The 26,615-nt window shown below is 36.9% G+C and overlaps 1 protein-coding gene across 2 annotated transcripts in view; it reads right to left on the bottom strand.

The window, feature by feature from the left end:
* The window catches only part of ASB5 (ankyrin repeat and SOCS box containing 5), a 59,764-nt gene extending 34,954 nt beyond the window's left edge, over positions 1–24,810 (bottom strand). The window contains exons 1-3 of one of the 2 annotated variants that reach the window (XM_054485378.1): positions 24,730–24,750; positions 24,035–24,214; positions 20,014–20,298 (exon numbers count right to left, since the gene is read on the bottom strand). In XM_054485378.1, the coding sequence (XP_054341353.1) occupies positions 20,014–20,209 (196 nt within the window). In that variant the 5' untranslated portion in view covers positions 20,210–20,298; positions 24,035–24,214; positions 24,730–24,750. Of the gene's footprint in view, positions 1–20,013; positions 20,299–24,034; positions 24,215–24,729 lie in introns of both variants that reach the window. The other variant, XM_054485377.1, reaches the window with a different exon arrangement.
* Between the last annotated feature and the right edge of the window lie 1,805 nt (positions 24,811–26,615).

A 26,615-nucleotide genomic window follows, 5' to 3' on the forward strand; every position in this document is an offset into this window, starting at 1 on the left:
CAAAGAGCCCGAGGAGTTCAATAAAGCTACCTCAGAGTGTGCTGGCAAAGTGTGGGCTCTGTTTCCCATCAGGGTAGCTTCCACTCTCAGCTTTTCAAAATGACCTTCCAGGTCACAAAAGAAAGGGCCAATGGCTTTAGAAAAGATTCAAAAACCAGTGATCCTGTCTAACTCCTTCATTTTGCACATAAAGAAACAGGTCGAGAGAGGGGAGGTGGTATTCTCAAAGCGGCTCATAGGGCTCTCAGCAAAACAAGACAGGAACCGAGATTGTCTGCTTCCGACTTGGACTCTTTCCAATGTACTAGATTGCTAGTTAACGCCACATGCGAACAAATCTAAACCAGTGAACATAAAACAAGGAAGACAGAAACAGATCTCTCATCACCAGCACCTACATCATAAGGTTTTCGTAAAGATTAAATGCGTTTATAACGCTACTTGTTTAGAGCAGCTCCTGGCATGTACGTAAGAACTGGGCATTTACCATTCTTATAAAATGACACTTTTCTGGTCCTTTCATTCTCTTTACCCGCTTTGTTCACACACTGTTTTATCTACCAACTGCCAGCTTGAAATTTTCAAAGGGTCACAAATCCATACAAGGAATGAAATCAACAATCTGTGTTCTCTAGTCTGAGGACAACAGCTGCCGAGGAGAAAATCTGATCTGCACCATGGACAAGGACTTAATGTAAGAACAATTTTACACATAATCCTTCTCCTCCCCACGGCTCTAGCCACAGATACTTTTATCACCACTTAACCATGTGCTCATGGGAAGTTTAGCCTCTGACAGCAGTTGGGACGTTTTATGTTGATACTTTTAATGAAAATCAAACATATTTGCAGAAGTGTATCTTAAGAGCAGAAAGCACAGAAAGTCAGGAGTCCCAAATGTGCTGGCCTCAACTCCAGTTTTACAAGCCAAGGTGGCATCCTGTCCATGCTGGTAGGACAGCAGGTGTCCTGCAGATACTGTGCCTTTGTCCAACTATCTCCAAACAGGAGACCTCGCTCACTATGGGAGCTGCTTCCTTCTCTTTCCGTTGCTTTACAGTGACTGCAGGAAAATAGATTTCCCATTGCTGGAGACAGATCATCCCTCCCATCGGAATCTTCCAGCAGCCTATGTATGAATAAGCCAGTTGTGTGCATGCGCAAAAGTAAGATTTCTATTTTTTGTTTGTTTAATCATTCTTACCTTTGTTAACTAAAACAGATACTAAAGGACTTAAGACACAAGCATCAATGCAGAGTATCTGGAAGGGTGAAGATCTAAAGTCCAGAGTGGCTGTTTTTAGCAGGTACTGATTCTCAGTTTCATATCAGCCATAGCCCTTCCTGTGACACCATCTAACACTTGATAATTTTCTGGTCTGCTTGAGAAAAAAAAGAGAGTAATCTCTTTGTCAGTTATAGTTCCCATACCTGGTGTCTGTGATGTTTTCTCTTTGCCACACACACTTTGAAGTACCATATTGAGCATTCAATCTTAAATACACAAACAATGTTTAATAATGTTCTGGCCGGTTGCAGTGGCTCACATCTGTAATCCCAGCATTTTGGGAGGCTGAGGCAGGGGGATCACTTGAGGTCAGGAGTTTGAAACCAGCCTGGCTAACATGGTGAAACCCCAGCTCTACTAAACATACAAAAATTAGCCGGGCATGGTGGCACGTGCCTGTAATCCCAGCTACTCAGGAGGTTGAGGCAGGAGAATCGCTTGAACCCAGGAGGCAGAGGTTGCAGTGAACCGAGATCGCGCCATTGCACTCCAGCCTGGGCAACACAGCGAGACTCTGTCTCATTAAAAAAAAAAAAAAAAATTGTTTGAAGATTGGCTCAGAAAGCTTAAAAGATTAAGAATAAAAGTGTATTCAATTAAAAATGGAGAATCAAAAGGTGAACAAGCAGTGTTCTTTACTTAAAGGAAAATGATCTTCGAGTTAATAAGACATGAAAAAACACTTGAATACATTAGCAGCCATTAACTGATTCTAGTTAAAAAGAAACACATAGGACCAGCATGATTGCTCACGCCTGTAATCCCAGCATTTTGGGAGGCGGAGGCGGGAGGATCACTTAAGCCCAGGAGTTCGAGACCACCCTGGGCAAGCAACATGGCTAGACCCCACCTCCACAAAAAATACAAAAATTAGCTGGGCATGGTGGTACACACCTGTAGACCCAAGCTACTCAGGAGGCTGAGACAGGAGGATGGATTGAGTCCAGGAGCTTGAGGCTACAGTGAGCTATGATCGCAGCACTGCACTCCAGCCTGGGTGACAGAGCAAGACCTTGTATCAAAAAAAAAAAAAAAAGAAAGAAAAGAAAAGACAAGCACATAAAATATTTTTATTTGGCGGAGTGTGCAGGGGTGCTGTTCTAATGCCAATTTTATGAGGTTAAAAGAAATCGGGAAAAGGAGGAATCGGGAAAAGAAGGAATGGAAGGCATTACTTATAGATTCAACTTCGGACAGTATTCATTTTCTGTCTTCATTTGTTCTTTGAAAATTAACTTCCAGAATCAATATCCATTAACACTTATTCAGTGCACAGGCACCCACAACATTCAGCTAGGGACAATTGGAACAGGTACCATCCTGCATTGAAAAGGGTAACAAATTCCATTCACTTAAGTTTGAGTCCCCTCACTTTCTCCCTTCCTCTTTTCGTTTCTTCCTTCCATGAATATTCATTAAGAACCTGCCATGTGCTGGCATTTGTCTAAATTCTGAAGACGAAGTGAATCTGTCTTCATATGGCATACAAGCTAGTAATGATATTGACTTGATGAGATGGTCAGTATTGAGTTTGTTTAGGCTGTCATGAAGATGGGGAAAAAGCCACACAGAAAATGTTAAGATAATCCGTGTCTTGCTGGGGTTGGTACAAAGACTCTGAAAGACAGATTGCAACCCAATACAGATATTAGTTCTGGACAAAGGACACTGCCTGTTTCATAATATAAAGAAACAAAATCTCACAAATGCTAAGAATGTATGATGTCAGAAGCAATGTCAGAAGACCAGGGCTCACATTTTTACTTTCCTCTAAGATCAATAACCTTGAGCAAACGCCTCTGCAGTTTAAAGCCTTTTTTCTTCTCTACAAAGGAAGCATAACATAATACCATTACCTTATGTAGGGCACAGTTATGAGGATTATGGCATGTGTGAAAGTTTGTGAATTATAACAAAAATGTAATGTACTATCATTACATTAAAGTGTGAGGTAGGGCATGTTCAGGTCAAAGCCTAGGAAAAGAAAACGTCAAAAAAGACCAACTATACACATGTATTAAGTCCAATTACAAAACTTTGAGAAACATGAGACTTACTTTATGTTGAAGAGAATGTTTACTTTTTTCCCTTTCTCATTGTCTCCTGTCTTCAAATATTAATCACATAATATATACTGGAAAAACAACTCACAGATATACCTCAATTTTTAAAAATGTAGTCTATAAAAAATGTACATTTATAAAACAAAGATTGTTTCTTTCCAAAGGACAAAATTCAGTGATTTGCTAAAAGTTCTTTTATACACAATTTATAAAGCCCAACAGTGCACACATTCTGGTAAACTTTTTGACTGGTATTTTACCAAGTTTCAAACATAGCTTTTAAAGAACCTAGGATTTAGCTATTTTGAAAAATAGTTCATACTGATCAGGCAAAAACTGAAAGCATTCCTGCTGAGAACTGGAACAAGACAATGATGCCCACTCTCATTACTCCTATTCCTATAATATTGAAAGTCCTTGCCAGAGCAATCAGGCAAGAGAAAGAAATAAAAGGCATCCAAATAGAAGTCATTGAACTATCTGTCTTTGCTGATGATGTGATTCTTTACTTAGAAAACCCTGAGAACTCTAGCAAAGGTCTCCTGGAACTGATAAACACCTTCAGTAAAGTTTCAGGATACAAAATTAACGTACAAAAATCAGTAGCATTTCTATACACCAATAACACTCAAGCTGAGAGCCCAATCAAGAACACAATCTTGATTTACAATAGCTTGCATTTTACATTTACAATAGCTGCAACAACAACAAAATACCTATGAATATATCTAACCCAGGGGGTGAAAGATCTCTACGAGGAGAACCACAAAACACTGTGAAAGTCCTCATAGATGATCCAAACAAAAAAATCCCATGCTCGTGGATTGGAAAAATCAGTATCATTAAAATGGCCATACTGCCCAAAGAAGTTTACAGATTCAGTGTTACTTCTACCAAACCAGGAACATCATTTTTCACAGAACTAGAAAAACCTATTATAAAAGTAAGATGGAACTATGGAACCAAAAAAGAGCCTGAATAGCCACAGCAATCCTAAGCAAAAAGAACAAAGCCAGAGGCAATCACATTACCAGAATTCAAACTATATTCTAAGGCTACAGTGACTGAAACAGCATGGTAGTGGTGCAACAACAAATACATAGACCAATGGAACAGAATAGAGAGTGCAGAAATGCTGTAGACCTACAGCCCTCTGATCTTCAACAAAGTTGACAAAAATAACAATGGGGAAAGGACTCCCTATTCAATACATGATTCTGGAATACCTGGCTAGCTATATGCAGAAAAATGAAACTGGACCCCTTCCTTACACCACATACAAAAATTAATTCAAAATAGATTAAATATTTAAATGTAGATCCTCAAACTATAAGAATCCTAGAAGAAAACCTAGGAAACACCATTCTGGACATCAGCCTTGTGAAAGAATTTATGACAAAGCCCTCAAAAGCAATTGCAAAAAAAAAAAAAAAAATGACAAATGGAACCTAATTAAAGTTTTGCACAGCAGAAGGAACTATTAACAGAGTAAACAAGTGACCTACAGAATGAAGAAGATATTCACAAACTTTGCATCTAACAAAAAGGTCTAATGTCCAGAATCTATAAGAAACTTAATACAACAAGCAAAAAACAAATAACCCCATTAGAAAATGGGCAAAAGACATGAACAGACACTTCTCAAAAGAAGACATACAAGTGACCAACAAATACATGAAAAAATGCTCACATCACTAATCATTGAGAAATGCAAATCAAAACCACAATGAGGGCCAGATGCGGTGGCTCATGCCTGTAATCCCAGCAATTGGGAGGCCAAGGCGGGTGGATCACAAGGTCAGGCGTTTGAGACCAGCCTGACCAACATGGTGAAAGTCCATCTCTATTAAAAATACGAAAATTAGCCAGGTGTGATGGCGCACACCTGTAATCCCAGCTACTCAGGAGGCTGAGGCAGAAGAATCACTTGAACCCGGGAGGTGGAGGTTGCAGTGAGCCAAGATTGCACCACTGCACTCCAGCCTGGGTGGCAGAGCAAGACTCCATCTCCAAACAAACAAACAAACAAACAAACAAAAAACCACAATGAGATACCATCTCATATCAGTCAGAACAGTTGTTATTAAAAAGTCAAAAAACAACAGATGCTGGGGAAGCTGTGGAGAAATGGGAATGGTCATACAACATTGGTGGGAATGTAAATTAATTAAGCTGCTGTGGAAAGCAGTTTGGAGATTTCTCAAAGAACTAAGATTTGAACTACCATTCAACCTAGCAATCCCATTACTAGGTATATACCTAAAAGAACTTGTTCTAACAAAAAGGCACATGCACTTGTATATTCATCACAGCACTATTCACAAGAGTAAATACGTGGATTCAACCTAGATGCCCATCAGCAGTGGACTGGATAAAGAGTATATGGTATATACACACCATGGAATACTACACAGCCATAAAAAGAACAAAATCATGTCCTTTGCAGCAACATGGATGCAGCTGGAGGCCATTATCCTAAGCAACTTAATGTAGGAACAGAAAACTAAATGCTGCATGTTGTCACTTATAAGTGGGAACTAAACAATGTGTACTCATGGACATAAAGATGGCAGCAGTAGACACTGGGGACTACTAGAGAGGGAGGCAGAGATGGGGGTATGGGTTGAAAAACTAACTACTGGGTATTATGCTCAGTACCTGGGTGATGATATCAATTGTAACCCAAATCTCAGCATCATACAACATATCCAGGTAACAAACCTGTGTCCCCTGAATCTAAAATAAAGGTTGAAATTATTTTTAAAAAGAAAGAAAAATAGCAATTATGTTAGAATACTACTATTCTGGTATTATCACACAGAACTGGATTTCTATAATCTCAGAGAACAAAAGGTCATTATTGTATTATTAGTATTATTCCTTAAAAGTCTATTAGAGACTAGCAAGACTGAGCTATGTCCTAAAACTTTTAAGGGCTGTCATATATGACTGTGTTATTCAAAAACGTTACTCTCAAGTTTGCAGTTCACCATAAGATATTCCATTTTGAGAGAGTTCTTTGTCCTTCATCATATTCCTGCCAAGCTTTGAGTAGTAAAAACTCATTTCTGACTTGAGGCTGAGATTCACACCTGCCTACCCTACATCACATAGGAGAAAGCTAGCATCTCAGATCTTGCAACTAAGAGCATTAATTTTCCCATTGTTTTTATTATAATTTTGTTCCCTATTGTTAACATTTATGGTATAATGGTCTCATAGCGAAGAGAGAATACAAAAACCACTCTTTGCTTTTCATTATTTTCTCATTGGAGGCTTAGCCACCTTCAGACAGGCTTTGCAGTGGCCTGGTAAAGGGGCAAGGGTTCCTGGAAAGCTCAATTTTAGGATCGATATTTTCTAAACCTGTGCATAAGGCTCCAGGTAATTCAAAATATGAATTCAAGTTTGAGGTCTTTCAATGATTCTATGAGATAATTCCATATCTTTATTTCCAAATATACTCTGCTTATTTTTAAATGGTTTGTTTTTCTTTTTTCTCATAAGGAAAAAAACTTTCTGTAAGATATGACAAGGAAAACTATGTTTTGCCAGGCGTGGTGGCTCATGCCTGTAATCCTAGCACTTAGGGAGGCCGAAGCAGGTGGAAGGCTTGACCTCGGGAGTCTGAGATCAGCCTGGGCAACATGGTGAAACGCTGTCTCTACAAAAACTACAAAAATTAGCTGGGCATGGTTGCTTACACCTGTAGTCCCAGCTACATGGGGGGCTGAGGTGGGAGGATTGCTTGAGCCTGAGGCAGAGGTTGCAGTGAGCCAAGATTGCACTACTGTACTCCAAGAAAAAAAAAAAAGAAAAACTATGTTTTGGTCACTTCCTGAAGAGATCAGCTGGCAGAAAGGAGCAGAGAAAATAAAGGAAAAAAGCCAAATCCCTGAACTAGCTGACTCAGTTCTTTGTTGTGAATGTTGTCATTAGATTTTGTCTTTTGCTATCAGCTGCCAGGGATTATGAGAAAATAAAATAAAAGGACAAGAGGCTTTTAAGAAGGATGGTTTGGCAAAGGACATTACTATCTGGTGCTTTGTTGTGTGCTGGAGGTTAAGCAGCTTTGACTCTTTCCATGGCACTGACTATAAGGGAGAGCCAAGAATTTGCCGACTTGCCATTGCTATATGCTGTTATGTAACTCATCAAAGAGTTCTTTCAGAGCAATCCAGGCTTTCCCACAGGACAGCCATGACCAGGTATTTGACCAAATGTGCCCAGGAAAACATTTCTGTTTGAAGAATTTCTGTCAAGAAAAGTTTCTTGGACAGAGTAAGATTGTAGAAGAAATTTCTGCAAGTAATTCTAAAACTCCCAACTCTGAACTAGCCTTCCCAACCTTAACATTCTGCCTAGGTCCTGGTCACACTAGCCAAGCTCTGCATTACTTTGCTCCAATCCTATGGAACAGCTCAGAATGTCTTACTTTCCTTTGTATCAGAGGGAGTACCTGCAAAAACATACCTTTAGTCTTAAAGGCATAAAATAAATGGCTTATTTTTGGCAAGCTTTGTATTTTCTGTCTTTTAAAATAGTTATAGTTCTCCAATATCTTTCCTTTTATATAGAAAGGGCCAGTTGACAAGGCGCACGGATGGCACAGAGACCTCATGCACACAAGGCTTTGATTTTGCCACTCACCCCGTGTTTATTCGATGAGAAAGACCATGGAGTGGAAGAGGAATCTGGGTTGGAATTCTGCTTCTTCTAGTTACTACCCGAAAAAACTGACAACTTACTAAGCTCTTTAGAGCTTCAGTGAATTGTTACGTTTGCAGATAAATCAAGCTGACCTCTGAAACGATCTAACCAAAGAGCTAATATGATTCTGGGGTAGAACACGTGCTTAGTAGACAGATCCTGGTATTATATTATGTGCTGGTAGCAACCGTTTGGCAAACATAGTTAATTCATTAGAATGTTACTTTACTATCTTTTCCTACTGATGCTTTCCTGTGTTACTAAATTATAGGCAATTCTATCCTGTTTTTGAATTTTTAAAAAAGTATGATATAGAAAGCTAACATCTATAGAGTGTTGACTTTACGCCAGACACTGTGGTAAGTGATTAAGGTAATAAATTATATCTCATATAAGATTTCTATGAATCCTCTCAAGTAGTATCAATACCTCCATTAAACTGAGATCTACAGACATTAAGCAACTTTCCTGAGATCACACAACTAGAAAATGCTACAACCATGACAAAACAATTTATGTCTGGGTCAAACATTGTGCAATATGCAACGGGTTTTTAACCTCCATTTTCTCTTTTTTTAAGGTCTTTTATTCATTCTACAACCATTTGCTGACTTTCTTCAATATCCAAGGCAGTGTTTTTCCTGCATGCCATTGAGAGTTATTTCAAGGACCAAGTGACTTTCGTCTAGGAAATTGCAATTTTCTTCTCCATGATAAAAGCAGTTTTGACTGATCTACTTTTCTTGTAGCCCGTTAAAATTCAGTCTCTAGTCAAGTATTCGGCAAGAATCACAGGTTTGTCTCATGAGCCTTAGGTTAATTATAAAGTACATAGTTTTTTTTCTTCTACTTAAAAACATTGTCTTTCAAAAGTAATAGAATATTCATTATAATGCTATAGAACCAGGTTTGTAGTCATTTTGTACGTGCTTTCTAAAATGGAGCTTTAAACCTACAAAATCTCAATCACTGAATTCAATTAAGTTTCATAAATAAAAATAAAAGTGCTTTTTCAAAAAAATATTATCATCAGTTTCAGTAGACTCCAAATACTAAGCTTACTTAAACAGATTTCTTTTCACATTCTTGGAATGTCACACCAATTAGATATGCAACTATTGTTTTGGGACTTAATGTTCATTAAAGGTTTTTTTTCTCCAACCAGAGCCAGTCTTGTTTTGTTGGTTTATTTGAGTAATGGTAAGTAGCCAGAAAACTTAGCCCCTATACTAGATTCTACCTGAGCATTTTCATCATAACTACGGTGGATGGGAGAGAGAGAGAAGGAGAGAGATGCTTACATTTTCATTTTACTCCTTTTCTTTTAGTTCTTGGAGTTACAATGAAGTATTTATTGTTTCCTGGATGCAACAGATCTGCGACCTGTGTATTTGAGCTCTAAAGAATTGCACTTTTTCCTTTTCCGAATTCATGATTCTAGATCACTGTGATTCCATCACAGGTCAAGATGGAAGTAAAACACAAAACTTCCAAATTCCAGAATTCATTAGGTGCATCATTTCATTCTGAAAATGAACTATTACTTTTACTTGATGAATGATGGAAACACCATTTCTCTAGTGAATGAAGTAGAATTTGGAAAACATAAGTGCACATAAATCTCCTTAGTGGCTAATCAAAGATGTATTTGCTTGCTACTGAGGGGTTGAGTCACTACCAAAGTCACCGCTGTTTCCATGGTCATTATTTAACAGCTCTTGTAGTGCATTGAGTCTGCTTTAGAAGAAGTCTTGAGACTTCTTTAGAAGAAGGATTACTTCCTTTCTCACTTTGGCAGCCGTACCTGATTCAATTCACTAACAAGGGACTTTGCGGCATTATGACAGTGAAGAGCAGATTTCCAATGGATGGGCCTTAACTTAAATTTTATAATTGTCAGCTTTCATTTAAATCACACTACACACTTGACAGTTGAGGTGAGCCAGTGCTTCTATTTAAAAACATGAATGGCATTTTGGTGTTACATTTCAGTTTGTTTGTACTCTACCAGTAGTTTAAGACTATAAGCCTTCTGGAAAGAGTATGTGTATTTCTGAAGGTTTCTATTTTACTCAGTGGGTACTGGTGGCATGGAAATTTTAGCTGCCCTGATAGAGAGAGGATGCCTTCCTGACATTTCACATAGTTATGTGCATGCCTGACAGACCCCAAATGTTTGCTGCTCATCTAATCCCTAGGAAAGAATTTTGAAAGGATATTCAGTTATGACTCATATTATCAGATGGTTAGGTTCTGTAAAGATATGTGAAACAAATAATATTTTCCATAAACTGGGACAGTCTAGTTTTAAATATTATTTTATCCCTTTCTTTGCAGAAAAAAATTATTACTATTTTAAAGCCCAACTTATGAAGATTTATGGAAGTAGAGTTGGTCTGTTCAAAAGGGAGAAGGGGACCCATGGGGACCTTGCTCCCTCACACCACCCTAACTTCTCAGCCCCTGACGGCCTTCTAGAAAAATCTTAAATCTACCTTAAATATGGGATATTAATCTATCTTAAATCTGTAAGACAGATTTTTAAAATCCTTTTCCATGGTAACCAATGAGGAATTGTAGAATGAGGATTGAGAAAAAAATCATCTAATATATGTTCACCTTTAACCTAAATTTCACAGAGTGGACTTGTTTAATCACAGACCACCTGGAAGATTCTTTCAGTGGTCATTTAACAATTTATGATACTCCTTAAGCCTCTCCTTCCCTGCCATGATATTCTCTGGGAATTTCCAGTCTAAAAAGCCAATGGTCTGCTTTGTAGCATTGCTGAGAAGGCTGGAAAGAATAAATGACTTGTTCGCTATGCAGCTGATAATGTTTTGTTTTGTTGTTGTTGTTGTTTGTTTCTGTTTGTTTTGTTTTTTTGAGATGGAGTCTAGCTCTGTTGCCAGGCTAGAGTTCAGTGGTGCAATCTCGGCTCACTGCAATTTCCACCTCCCAGGTTCGAGGATTCTCCTTCCTCAGCCTCCCGAGTAGCTGGGATTACAGGCGCGTGCCGCCAACGCCCAGCTAATTCTTGTATTTTAGTAGAGATGGGGTTTCACCTTGCTGGCCAAGATGGTCTCGATCTCCTGACCTCGTGATCCACCCACCTCAGCCTCCCGAAGTGCTGGGGTTACAGGCGTGAGCCACCGCGCCGGCAAGAAATGCGAAAAGTTCTACATCACTAGTAAGCAAATGCTTGCTTTCTTTTTAATTTTTTAAAATTATTTGAGGGTGGCTTTGGAGGAAGAGGTGTTCCAAATACTTCACCTGCTTTTAATGGCATGGTTTACCTGTCACTGGGGATAATTGTTCTTCTCTCCTCTGCAGTTTAGAAAATGGGCTTAATTGCTAAAATTGTTGCCCAAATCCACAGAATTACCATGGAACCACTCTAAGGATTTGCAGTGCTGAGTCAGTGTTGGGGAGGTATTCCATCTTCTCTGAGATACACTTCATGAAACACACATAATGACATATTAAATCATTATACCAAGTATTTTGTAAAATATTTATGGTGGTAATTATTTCCGTCATTAGCTAGCGACCCTTTTTCATATGCTGAATCCTGTAAAGGCATTAGAAAGTTCTTAACAGAATTTCTGACTTTTAGATGTATGATTCGAAATGTGTGTTTATTTTTCCCATTAGCATCAACCACTCAACTTATGTTTCTTCATCCCTAACATTTATACTTCCACCTTTGCTCCAGATGAGACAGGCTTGTTTGGCTCCACATTCTAAACTTTTCCACTTTTTTTCTTTATATTTAGCTTGGTTTCATCTCCACATCTACATAACCAAATATGTTCTGCCTTTGGATTTCTGCCTTAAGCTCTGCTTTATTTGTGAAGTACTTACAGTCTCAGATGACCTCAATCTCTTCCCTTTCTGACTTAGAGGAGAACATCAATTGCAAAACTTGACTGTTTTCCTTTTAGCACCATATGGTTTTCTACCTCCTTGCTGTTTAGGTTGTCTTACTTCTGCAATGTTTGGCTCCGCTCATCCAAGCCTTCTGCTTTTACTCATATATCACACATGGCAAACATATACATATATATAATATAGAAATTATATACATGATATAGTATGCATTTTATGTTTATTATATATTAGTTATGTTACATATTATAGTTATTAAATACTATGTATATTATAGATATATTGGTATATGTGCATGTAGTACACAACATTGTGCCAGGAAGAGAGTAGATATTCCAATATTTATTCAACTAAGCTACATTCAAAGCTATAGCAGTTATGGCAATGAATAAGAAAAATAGCTTATTTTAATAATTCACTGTCTTCTAAAAGAGATAGTAAATAGAGAAGCAGAAAGTTAAGACCTAGTTTTCATTCCTTTACTACCTTTACTATGTAAACAATTTTAAAACATTGACAATATCAATGTCCCCTATCAAAGTACACAAAATCCATTTTGAAATTTTTTCATCAAAATATTTTTCATTTTTCACAAAGCATACTTGTGTCCTTCCTAAAAATAAATTCTTTTAACAACAGAACTCTGAGCCTAAGATAAAGCTTTAGGTAAGGGATATATGAGTCAGAAATAACAAACTGAGAAGTGAAAAATTTGGTAGGAAGTGAAGGTGGGGACTTGGCAAGTTTTTGAGCATTGTGAATAAGGATGCATGCTTAGTTGTGTGAGAGAGTGTGTATATTGTTAGTACGGCTTCTGTGTAACTGGCATATCCTAGGCGGAACCATTCTTAGCTCTACATACATTTCTCTGTATAGCACCTTCCCATAGCACCTTCTTTAATCTTGTAAAATAGCAATTACCATGTTTTAAAATTACTTGCATATCCATCTTTCTTCCACTAAACTGTGTACACTGTTGGGAAAGACAGTGGTTAGTTTCCATAGTTTATCCTTAGGGCCTAGCACAATGCCTTTGACCTGGTAGATACATAAATAAGTGTTGGGCAAGTACATTATGTTGTAAGTAATAAATGAGCAACTAACTGAATGATTAAAGGAAGGAAGAGATGAACAAAAGATATAAGAATATTCCTAGGAAAACTGATCCCTCCTAAGCTATCACCACCTATGTCAATTTTTTAACTTACAAAATTTATGCATTTCTCCAAATCTAAAATTATTAAGTGCCATGGTTTGGATATTTGTCCCCTCCAAACCTCATGTGGAAATTTGATCCTCAATGTTGGAGGTGTATAGTCTAATGGAAGATGTTTGGGTTATGGGGACGGATCTCTCATGGATAGATTAATGCTTGCCCTCCCTTCCTTGATGCTGAGTGAGTTCTCACTCTATTCGTTTCGGAGACTTCTGGTTGTTGAAAAGCACACACACCTGTCCCCACTCTCTTGAGTCCTCTCTTACCATGTGATCTCTGCACATGCTGGCTCCCCTTCCCTTTAGTCATGAGTGGAAACAGCCTGAGGCCCTCAGCCGGCACCAGAATCATGAGCTAAATAAACCTGTTTTCTTTCCCCAGCCTCAGCTATTCCTTTATTGCAACACAAAATGAATAAGAAACAGAAGGAGAGGAAAAGCATTAATACATTAAAATTTGACAGTCTTTTCTAAACTTGGAAATTTGTTCCCAGATTTCATTTTTGATTTGCAGGATTATAATGATTTCTTCCACAAAAGTATTTAGGCATTTCTGAAAAAGTAGAGCTTGGACAAAATTAAAACCTCTCTGAAAAAAAAATTAGTAGCACTTTTGAGTATAATGTCATGTATTTTGTCATACAAGAGCAGTTCTATCGATTCCAGTTATTCTTCTGTGGAGTTGTTCCACCTACGTATAGAAAATGTGTCCAAAAACTTCCACATATTGAGAATATTTACCTTTATAAAATAAAGATATTATTAAGAAGTCATCCTACAGATTTGCTACAGATTCTTTGCTGAGATTCTCAGAATGTCCCTAAGATAACTAATCTCATGCACAGGTAACCAGCAGCACCAAAAGTCACAGGAAACAAGTTGCTCCTCAGAAACAGGTATAAAGAATACTACTGCTTCTACTGCTAGCATTGGCTGTAAAGCTAAATTCCTAAAGTTGGTTTTAAACCTAGGATGGAGTTTATTAATGGAGAAAAAAAGATATTACATCAAATTCTTGCTGCTTTTCCTATCCAGGTTACACTATTCTCCAAAATGCCAAGTTTCCCTGCCATTCAGCTTAAGGTCACACATTTATACTATGTCCTATTTCCAAGTGTCTACCACAGACTTGACAAAAAAAATTGCATGATTAATGGCAACCCTAAAACAAAACTTATGAAATCACAAGCATAAATATTCTATACGATGATTCTACATACATCGTGTATTCTACATAAAATCTCAACCGTGAAAGGAGCGCCTGAAGAGCTTGAGTGTCACCAGATTGTTTCTCAAGCAGCCTCACAGAGACACGTTATCTTGATGAATTTTCCACAATTCAAAATTTGGTCCATGGCCTTGCAGGCTCAGAAATCTGTCAGCAAAGCTGGAGCAAATTTACATCTCAGAAGTGGACTTACAACTCAACGAACACAAAATACTGTTGATTGATATCAAGATGCAAATATATTAATTTGCAATAAGACCTATAAATGCCAGATGGACTAAAACAGTCCTGAGGGCAAGCTGGCACATTTTCTTTCTGTGGGCAGATCGAGATGGGAGCCACGTCATAATCAGAAGGCTTGGTGCTTAAAAATATAAATTGGAATGAAAAGAATACATTAAATAAATCAAATGCAAGACTAGAATTCAGATTCTAACTCTAATACTTCCTGATTTACCTTGATATTTCCCAGTAGGGATAGGTATGTAACCTACCAGACTCACCAAGCTCTAAGGGTCCACTTTCAAGGGGTGGCCTTGGCTGGAGGCTACAGACTTGACCTGTGTGGCTAATCAATCTTCTGATTGACATGTTAATATCTAACTCCAGGAGAAAAAGCTATGTTAAAATGAAAAAAGTAATATGTTAAAATGTTACTCTAAGGTAACATTTTCTCTTTCTGCCAATTTAAAGGCTATTTGAATGCTATTTACAGGTATCATCAGATTCTTTCTTTCTTTCTTTTCTTTTTCTTTATTTTTTGTTGTCATTCTATGTTTTCTGTCCATACCACTATTACCAAACTAGTCTAGGTCCTCATCTCCTCATGGCAAGGTTCTAACTGGTCAACTTATTTCAAATCTCTCTCGTCCAACTCCAAAGAATATTGCTATATAAATCTACTTTAAATTATGGTTTAATACATACCCTTTTTTATTTTCCCACCGTCTTTCATACCAAAAACTTTCAATGACTCCTACTGCCTTCACAGTTAAGTCTGAATTGTTTAGCATGGCATTCAAATTCCTTCACATCTGGGCCCAACTTATTATTACTTTTCTACTGCATGAACTCTCCACTCCAGCCGAATCTACTGACTCCCAACAGTCCATGTGCACCCATAAATCCATGCCTCGCTCATTCCTGGAGTCACCTCAAGATCTGCCTCCTCTTTGAAGATATCTCTGAAAGTACAGATTAGAAAATGACCCATTCATGCTTTAGAGTCATTTGGCAGTGAGTGTTCTGGAAAGTGACTATTATCTGTAGATAGCCTATCTCCTCAATTAGAATATAAACCTAAGGATGAAAACAATACATTTTGCCTTTTATGTATACCATATCCTCAGTGTCTTGATATCAAGGGTGCTCAAAAAAATCAATGCTTAGAACTTGTCCTGTCCATTTGTAGCAAAAACTGCTAAACTTCTTCAGAGTCTAACACAGAACTTGAAAAGTATTGCCCTTAACGGAAGAGAAGGGCTGCCTCTTGAAGTATCTATGGGAGTCAAGAAGTTTATGGCTTCTTCTAGGCCTTTGGTATGATTTCACCAAATTAATACATTTCTTCACATCCTCATTCTCTCTGTACACTGTGTAATATTTCAGTATAGCCTTGAAAGCCTGGTAGTCTCCCTGTCGGTTTCAAAGTAATTTACAAGAAAAAAATAAACAACCCCATCAAAAAGTGGGCAAAGGATATGAACAGACACTTCTCAAAAAAAGACATTTATGCAGCCAAAAGACACATGAAAAAATGCTCATCATCACTGGCCATCAGAGAAATGCAAATCAAAACCACAATGAGATACCATCTCACACCAGTTAGAACGGCAATCATTAAAAAGTCAGGGAACAACAGGTGCTGGAGAGGATGTGGAGAAATAGGAACACTTTTACACTGTTGGTGGGACTGTAAACTAGTTCAACCATTGTGGAAGTCAGTGTGGCGATTCCTCAGGGATCTAGAACTAGAAATACTGTTTGACCCAGCCATCCCATTACTGGGTATATACCCAAAGGACTATAAATCATGCTGCTATAAAGACACATGCACACGTATGTTTATTGCGACTCTATTCACAATAGCAAAGACTTGGAACCAACCCAAATGTCCAACAATGATAGACTGGATTAAGAAAATGTGGCACATATACACCATGGAATACTATGCAGCCATAAAAAATGATGAGTTCATGTCCTTTGTAGGGACATGGATGAAATTGGAAATCATCATTCTCAGTAAACTATCACAAGGACAAAAAACCAAACACCGCATGTTCTCACTCATAGATGGGAATTGAACAATGAGAACACATGGACACAGGAAGGGGAACATCACACTCTGGGGACTGTTGTAGGGTGGGGGGAGGGGGGAGGGATAGCATTAGGAGATATACCTAATGCTAAATGGTGAGCTAATGGGTGCAGCACACCAGCATGGCACATGTGTACATATGTAACTAACCTGCACATTGTGCACATGTACCCTAAAACTTAAAGTATAATTATGATAATTAAAAAAAAAGAATAGACTAGGCCTCTAATATATATAAAGATTGTAATCAGGACACTTAGCAGCAAGGATGATACAGGAGGTAGTTATACAAAAAAGCAAAGCAAAGAATAGGCCCCTGCAGTATGATGATGAGGGTGATAAAAGTCTTTAGAGATGAAAAGATAGATTTGTAAAGTTTAATGAAATAGCAAAAGGATCCAGAAGGAAATATCTTAAGCTATTTTTAGATACCATTTAGCTTTTCAGCATTCTTATGGGTAATCATACCTTGGTCTCAAGCCTGATAGGAAAGAGCTTTAAAAAAAAATCAGATATTTGTCTAATACAATCCGCTGATTTACAATAATATCTAAGAAAATTAACAGTTCCTTTTATTTCACACCAAAGTACTACTGCTCATGGGGAGGGCATCCAGCATGTTGTCAACAGGGTCTTTGGTGGTTATGAAAGACATGAAAATATACACACCATCTCTTATTTCATGGAATTTGGCAACTCCACATCAGAAATGTTGGGGAGCAGTCTGGCTAAGCCTTGAAAGTAGGAATGAGAAACCCAATTCAAAGTGGAATGAAGGTGATAATCTCTCCCAGGAAGGAGGAAATTGCTGGATTAAACAGAGATAATTAAGCCTAATTAGTGACTTATAAAGACACAAACAAAACAAAAAAAATAGTTTACTTATAGTAAATAAAAGAAAAAGCTATGTTAAAATGGAGAAAGTAATAATTTTCCTGGGCAAGAAAGAATGAATGCTTAGAAGTAGAAGATTAAGAAAGAGTTTTATAAAGTACCTGATTTGTTCTCTTAATGTTAAAATAAAATTGGAAACAAATTATGTTTACATTGAATAAAAATTATAATACTATATTCTATTGTTTCATATACAGATTAATGCATGATATTAGAGGGGAAATTTTTGTTAAATAGATCTAACATTAAAAATAACACAAAACAAAATTTTTAAAAACTTTGCTTCCATTTTATATTTCCAGGAAAAGTGTTTCCTATTAATTGATATTGATTTCCTTTTTTCTTTCCTTCTTGAGACAAAAAATCCTAGAGTTCTAATTTATTTTAAAATAGAATCCTAAAAGTATATGGGAATGTGGAAACCATTACATATATTCCCATGATTTCCCAGCGTAAGCACACTGAGATCAGTCTAATGAGGGGATGAGTGTTTCTTTTTATTTGAAAATATGTACAAAAAGGAGCTTCCATGGCCTCCTCTAAAACCCTTTTCAACCCACAAAAAAGTTTCTTCTGTTTAGGCAATATTTCATGTGTTAATGTAAAGCAATTCTCATAACACATAGACAAGATCTGATTATGAAGTAATGTGCTATAGGCTGCCCATGAGGGTAAATTTTACCACTTTATGATCATGTAAGCTGTTTACTTGTATATCTGCAAATATGGCTTTTGTTTTAAAATTTAGTTTTCTATGTTTGCTGTTTTGTACACAAATATTCCATTTGCCAGCTAAATTTTTTATGTACAGATGAATCACATAGTGTATATGTCACATTTTGATACAGTTCAGGCCTGGCATGGAGGCTCACACCTGTAATTCCAGAGCTTTCAGAGGCTGAGGCAGGAGGATCGCTTGAGCCCAGGAGTTTCAGACCACCTTAGGCAGACAATGTTGAGACTCTGTCTCTACAAAGAATAAAATTAGCCAGGCATGGTTGTGTGTCCTAGCTACTTAGGAGGCTGAGGCAGGATGATCCCTTGAGCCTAGGAGTTCAAGGATGCAGTGAGAATTGAGCCACTACACTCCACTACACTCCAGCCTGGGTGATAATGTTAGCCCCAGTCTCCATAGATGCATGAAATATAGTTCTCTCTGTTCTAAGGCAGAGGTGGTAGGTAAAGGGTTAAATACTGCCTGTTTACTTGAGATTTTATCTTCCCTAAAGAGATTCTTATGAACATTTAAATTTTCCTCATTTTGAATGAGAACATCAATTCCTCATGTTGCAAAATTGCAGTCTTCCTCAGGAAACATGTACTCACTACCTCACACACTAAAAAAGATTTTCCACCTTCACTCAACTTTCCATGTACTAATAGAGTAACGTTAGATTTTAAAATGAGTTGCATCCCACATTGAAAAATGTAGGAACATGGATTTTAAGAAGGCAAGCTTTCCACTCTAAGTGATTTTTCTTTCAAGTTTACATGTTTAAATTGTGTGATAGTAAATTTCAATGCTGACAATTTAAGTTGTTTGGAGGTATTTGGGCTATAAATATTCATGCATGCCTGTTGATTTTCAAATCAGAAATGAATCTGAAGACTATGAGAATTTAAAAATGGCACTTTAAAGCCTGCCATATGAGTCATTTTTATTTTTTAGAGTACCAATACAATAGAACCTAAATGGTTTTACAACCTTTTGAAGTCTATGGGTAATATTATTTCTCATTTGGTTTCATACCACAGTTTCTTCTCAAGAACATGGATGCACTTGGCTGCACACATATAAAATTTATTAATTATGTTTCTATCCTTTTATAATCAATTTTTTACAAACTGAGCTAAGCAATAACAATTCCATCAGAAAAACACATGCTGTCAATCTTCTTTTTGTGTGTGCTTTTAGAGTCAAATGGTTATCTTATTAAAGTTGTGAGAAACCAAATCTTGAAATCCCCCTCTTTTTAATAACAATTATTTTACATATAACTAGAGATTTGATTTAAAATTATACAATCCAGGTACACATTAGAGGACGACTGAAGTGCAGTCAATTACTTCTAAAACTAATCTCTAATAGTATGACTTGGCAGATCAAATGTTTAACTTTTTAAAGTGTTTCTTAATAGGAATATATATATTTCTATTATATATATGTATTCCTATTATATATATAGTATGCCTTCCTTAATCTCTTTTGCAATGATACTTTGATTTTAACCCAAACATTTACATTAAAAAAGTAATTTTCCTTTTTATAAAGCCACGAAGTGAGTTACAAGTATTTCCCTTAAGTTTATAAAATATTTACCTTGAAGCAGTCTAAAAAGAAAACATGTAATTGTGGATCAGATGAAAGTTAAACTCCACTTGAAACAAGAGAGGATTATCATAAACATACCTTGTCCTTGGGTTACTCCATAAAATTCAGCTGCTATCCTTGCCGCTTCCTTGCGGTTGCCTTTCACTATGTAGAAATGACTGAGGATGGCAAGGCTGATTTTCACAAAAAGCTTAAAACAGAACAGTGAAAGTATTGTAAAGTAGACATTGGATAATTGTTGAGCAAACGGTCGATTTTCTTCTAACACCGACATTGCTGCAGAAGAATCTGCGGCGGTCTTTAGTTGGATCCAAGTCTCAAATGTGCCTGGCTCTCGTCCGGGATGCTCCTGAACAGCTGGTCCTGAGGAAAGAAAATATCAGCTGGTAATGATGCCTACAGCTCAAAATATTTATACACTCCATAAAAGTTCTTCGCAAACTCCTATTGGTCTGAAAATATTCCATGGAAGCAATTGCATCACGTGTTGCAAGTCTCCTGACTTTCCATTCTCAATATAAAATGACACTCCACCTCTGTGCTCCAAATTTCAAAATCCAGATATTGAAATATATATGCTTATCCTTTCCATTTTATATATTTAGTTATCAAGAAAAATTTGAAGAAAGTTTATGGGGCTCCCATTGTTAATGTAAATGATATTCATAACATCAAGTAAAGTTGTCAATCATTTAAGGCTTTAAAATGGCACTGTACTATTTGTAGACCATGAGCTAAATCAGCACACAGTCCATGGCTTGTATCTTAATAACTACTCATCAAATTAACCAATTATGTTATTTTTACAGATTTAGAAAAAAACATTTTTCTTACAAGTCATTACACTGGAACATCACAGATTAATAACTTAACACGGGTCCTTCATCCAATGGACACTTTTTAAGAACTTGGTATGTGTCAAACCCTTTGCTAGATTTTGAAGAGACAAAGACAAGTAGAATGGTCCCTGCCACAGTGAACTTAGAGTCTAGTGGAGGAAACGGAAACGAAATCAGGTAAATATAAAGAAGGTAAAAACAGGTATTAAGGGAGCACAAAGAGGAAGCATGTAATCCTGGGAAGGAGGCGTCAGAAAAGACATATCCAAAAGAATTATCAAGTAAACATGCATTTCATCAAGACTGTCCAAAACCAAGGAAAATAATATACTTTTTAGGCCTATAATCTTTGTTAACCCCAATATGTTTTATTCATTAATGAAATGCATCTGTATATAGGTATCCTTAGGCAAGTTATATTTTAAAAGAGAAATAGAATAAATTATTAAGAAAATGACATAGAGCAGCAAGATTTTGGCATTTAAGCCAAAAATGATATGCCAAAATACAAAATATCATTTCTTACAGGGAGCTTATTTACAAATTTCTATGACTGGGTTTGGGGCATGTTGATTGTGGTATTTGCTTCCTAATTCATTTGAGAAGTTCCAAAATAACAAAAAACAAACATAAGAAAATAGAAGTGGCCATCCTTGGAATAAGGAGCATACCCATGACTGGTCATACTAGTAAGTGTTGTGTGCTTCTCTCCCTCGGTGTATCCATTTTATGCTGAGTATCTTAACTGATTGGACAGATTTACCTGACACAATCCAACACAGGAGAAATGGCTGTAAAATAAATATGTCAAATAAAGCAGGCTGCTTCTTTCCCCAGTGAATGAATGGCTCTCAGAAAAAAATAATAATAACAATTAGGTCTATATATTAGAAAGAAATTACCAAGCTTCTTATGAAAATGGCCCCTGGTATCATTTTCAGAGGCAGAATACTGGCTAGGCAGACATTAATTAGACCAAGTGTGCCATTTCATATGTGCTTTGGGAGTCAGTGAAAATTAACTTCAAATAGAAGATTAACAAATTGTTCCTCTCTTTCACTACTGGTAAGACTGTGTCAGTTGAGTCAATACATGCTGATTCTTCTATGGTGAGTCCTCCCTCTGGCATGGTGATGCCTGACTCCACACTAGAGAGGTATGCCTGTGGACAGCTGGGCCATCATAGTGCTCTGAGTCACTGCAGACTTCCCCTTCAGTGCTTTGGGATCGGAAATAAAACCCGCCTTAGTCACGTCTAAGTGCCCATCTAAGGTTTCAGTCCTTTCTCTTTACCAGTAAGTGCTATTATAAATAATTGTCTTCGTATGAGCTAATCAGGAGCCTGGATTTTTTGGGGTTAAGAAACATTTTCATTTCACTAAGGCTGGAATCATTGGTGCATTAAGTTTAAATCCTTCTAGTTTTACTAGTACAAAAAACGACAGTATAATATTTAGGATTTTATGTCAAGACATCAGGTTTTGTTTTTATGAATTACTTGATTCCCATTTGTAGGTTCTGTTCGTATACTTTCCCTCAGCAAATTTTACCATCTCTGAGTCTGTTAATTACTAAATAAAAATTAAGCCCAAATAAAATAACTCATAGCATATGAATTCTTCATGTGGAAATTAGATGCTGTATTTTTCATATTATAAACACTTCCAAATAACACTATGAACAACTCTGTTAATATTTAAAAGACACATAACCACATTAAAAGTATTGTGCATCTATTTTCCTGGCATTTTCATTTCCTCAGGAAAATAAAATATTGATTAGTCATTGAAGTGACTTACTGAGATAAATGTTTTTATAATATACCATGTTGAGAGACTGTGGTAGCAAGGTCTAGTTGATTAGCTCAGTACATCTCAACTTTCCTAACCTTGCTAGCTTCGATCAACTAGTCAAACTAAAATGTTGAAACTGATCTCAACATTGTAATACTAGAATGAGTGATGTGAGAAAAGTTAAAACATAGGAAAAATCATTTATTGAGGGTATATTGGATGCTACATGCATATGTTTATTTATTTATGAATTTATTTCATCTTAGGGGGGTGAATATTATTATTCACATTTTAAAAATGAGAAAAGTTGGGCTCAGAGAGCTTTAGAGACCTGCAAAAGTTAATTATAAAGAACAGCACTATTTGAACATAGTTCTAACTAAAATACATGCTCAAGTTGCCTCTAAAATTTTCTATTTTTAAGCACTTACAATCTGATTGAGCAAACACGACTCATACATACAGAGATTGAGACAGAGTCACACAGATTCACAGCCACATACACATACTTCCCCCACCCCCGACACACACAGAAGAGATCATACAAGATTATATGTAATCAGGAACCTAAATTACTCCAGTAAGCTGCATACACGCTACGACGATTAAATAAGATGGAACTTTGTGTGCGCTTACTAAGTGGGAAGAAAGAAAGAGGGACTAATACTGTTGGACTATTCAAAGCTAAGTGTTGGTGAGTGGTTTCCACTAAAACAATAGAAAGCCAAGTAAGGTAGTTGAGAGTTAGTACATTAAAAAACATTGAGTGTTCAAGGTAGGGTCCAATGATTAAGAACTATTAGGTTGGTGTAAAAGTAATTGCGGTTTTTGCAATTGCTTTTAATGGCAAAAATCGCAGTTACTTTTTCACCAACCTAATAAAAGGATGAGGATAAAGGAAAGGATATTGAGTCTGGCCAGAAGAAGTTCACTGATGACCTTCAACTCAGTACTTTAATAAAATAATAGAGTGGAAATCAGGACATCAGTGTTCAGGGGATGATCCTTACAGCAACTCCCGAAGAAGAAAGGCTCCCTGGCTTTCCTCCTGCTGTCACCTTTCTAGGTACTGCCTCTTTTTCTCACCTCCATGCAGGTATCAGAGGAGAGACTGTACAGCCGACCCCTAGGACTCCCCACCTACCTCCTTGCGAGTTTCTTGCTCACTCTTCTCCTTCAGTGTCCCAGGATACTACATGAATTGTTGCTGTGTTTTAGGGACTTAGTTTCATGTCACTCAGAAGTTGAATAGGAAAATGACTTTCAAATATAACCAGATTAGCATTTAAATTCTCATAAAAGAGGGAATTTCGCGTCTAGAGATTATGGGACTACACTGTTTTGACTTAGCTACAGTATTGATCCAAGCTATTAGATTGAAAATACCAATGGGATATAATAAAAATTGCCTGTTTCTAGTGCTTTCCGGTTGCTAAATCTTAACAGAAGGGAAATACAGTGACCCACCTTCGATGACCTTTTTTTTTCTTTTTTTTTCTTGAGACAGGGTCTTGCTCTGTCACCCAGGCTGGAGTGCAGTGTCATGATGACAGCTCACTGCAGCCTCGACCTCCCAGGCTCAAGCAGTCCTCCCACCTCAGCCACTGTAGTAGCTGGGACTACAGGCATGAGCCACTGTGCCCAGCCCTTTAAAAAAATGTAATTTTTAATTCTCTGGTAGACATCTAAAGGCTCTAACTGACTTTTTTTATTCTTAATATTCCAAAAAACAAAACCACAGGGACACATTTCAAACAGCAAGGTTGCTAATGTTCAGCATAATGGCAACATGTTCCTAGCCCTAGAACAGGGTTGTTGAGGATTATTTGTATACAGTGAATACAAACTAAGAAAAGTCATTTACCAATTTGAAGGCCAATGATGGCTGATAAAAGGAAAGAGAAAAAATTATGCAAGTTGTCACGGTAATGTATTCACTATTGCATTTAAAACACTACTGAAAACATAATCCTCATTTTTTTGTTTTGTGAAATCTCATGAGAAAAAAAATAAAGGCAAATTAAGCCCTTAGATGTTCAGAATACATGGGAATTTGAAATGAAAACAGCAGTGTTTACACTTCAAGTTAAATTCTTTAGAGGGAAGGAAAAACCAAATTTAGCCTTATCTCCATTCAGTAGATTCTGTTCATCTTCACTTACCCCCAAGCTGCACTAATGGAAATGGATACTTTATAAAGGCAAAACTCATTTTCATAACTCCTGATGCAGACTTAGATATTATGACATAATGCTTCTGTCATAGACAATGAATATATCACAGCAGAACTATAGGCACTCATGTCTCAGGTTTCTATGAGAGATCCATAGTTATTGATGAAGGATAAGCTCTCTTAGAGATTGTAATTATCACATAATTATTATTTATAATATTGGCTGGGGAAAGTTTGGGTGAGAGCTATTTTGTTGGACTATCCTACTGGGCGGAATTTGTATACAGTGAATACAAACTAAGAAAAGTTGTTTACCCATAAATTTGAAGGCTAATGATGGCTAATAAAGGGAAAGAGAAAAAATTATGCAAGTTGTCACGTTAATATATTCACTATTGCATTTAAAACACTACTGAAAACATAATCCTCATTTTTTTTGTTTTGTGAAATCTCATGAGAAAAAAAAATAAAGGCAAACGAAGCCCTTAGATGTTCATTTGGTCTCTTGCCATACTACCAGTATGATGGAACAAAAGAGTAATTTCTGCTAGCATTGTGATAATCCATAAGAAAGATATTTAGCCACAAAAAGGGTCATTAACTTAGATTGCATCCAGGTTCTTTGGAGAAAATCACTAGCTTTCCCCAGAACACAGAACAGCCTTTATCCTAAAAATTGAGTTACATCAAACATCACATATTGAGATCTGCCCTAACTAGAAATTGCTTTAGGTTAAATGAGCTCTATTCATATATATGTTGTCCAGAAAAACTTGGCTGAAAGCTGGTAGTTCTGCATATATAAGAGTTTAAAAAATAGATTTCTTAAAATCATTAAAATTCTTACTATATGCCAAGAAATTTTCTACACAGTTTATTAGAATGAAATGTTAGGAATTTGGTTTTTTGTTTTCTTATAAACCCAGCATTTCTTTAATGGATCATATCTTGCCCAGCATAAGTCCATGTACTTATCTCCCGGCTCTAGAGAAGGTTACTTGACCAAAACTAGCCAAGAAAGATATTTCTGGGACTTCTGCTGGAGTTTTGGAAAGAGTGCTCTTCCTCTGCAGGGGGAGGCTAAGATAGCAAGATCTAAGCTTAAAGATGCTGGAGGTATAACTGACAGTAAAGAAATAGCTCACCTAGGAATTCAGCCAACAAAAAGAAACGCACAGCTGAGATTTGGAAAGGCAGCATCACAGTACCTTCATTGGAGCACCTGGATCTAGTTAGTTGCACCTGAAGTAGCTGATCTGACAGTAATATAGATTTGACAGTAATACGAAGTAATAAATCATTTTTGCTGTTGTTAATCAAATCAATTTGAATTGAGGGCTTGTCTCACTTGTACGGAAAAAAAAAACCCTGATATATTTTCTGGAGTCCTTATAAAGAGAAATCATGAAGCGGGTATCATTATCCCTTCTGTACAACAGATGAAGAAACAGAGACTGAAAGAAGGTAAGGAATTTGCACAAGATTATATATCTTGAAGTGGAAGTACTGAGATTCCGACCCAGGTTTTTTGCCCTGCAGTGCCTCTCAGGTTATTATTCAGATGTTAGCGTTGAAACATGGATAATAGCCTGGTTTAACCACTGTCCTCTGAGGTAGCCACACCCTGTGATCTACAGTGTACATTTGTGCCCTGTGTGGGTTATAAATAGCCTTTGGCTAAATAGTGGAGTATGTCACTGGGCCAAAGCCGATGTGCCTCACCCAAATCTTCTATGATTAAGAATTTGTTCTAACCATCTCATTTTAACTAACCACATATTTAAAAGCCTATTGAAAGGGAAACCTTTCAATGACATCATTTTGAAGATCCAAAGCATGAGACCACATTAGAAGTGAAATGATACCATAGTGATC

This window comes from Pongo pygmaeus, chromosome 3 (genome assembly GCF_028885625.2).
Source record: "Pongo pygmaeus isolate AG05252 chromosome 3, NHGRI_mPonPyg2-v2.0_pri, whole genome shotgun sequence".
NCBI lineage: Eukaryota > Metazoa > Chordata > Mammalia > Primates > Hominidae > Pongo > Pongo pygmaeus.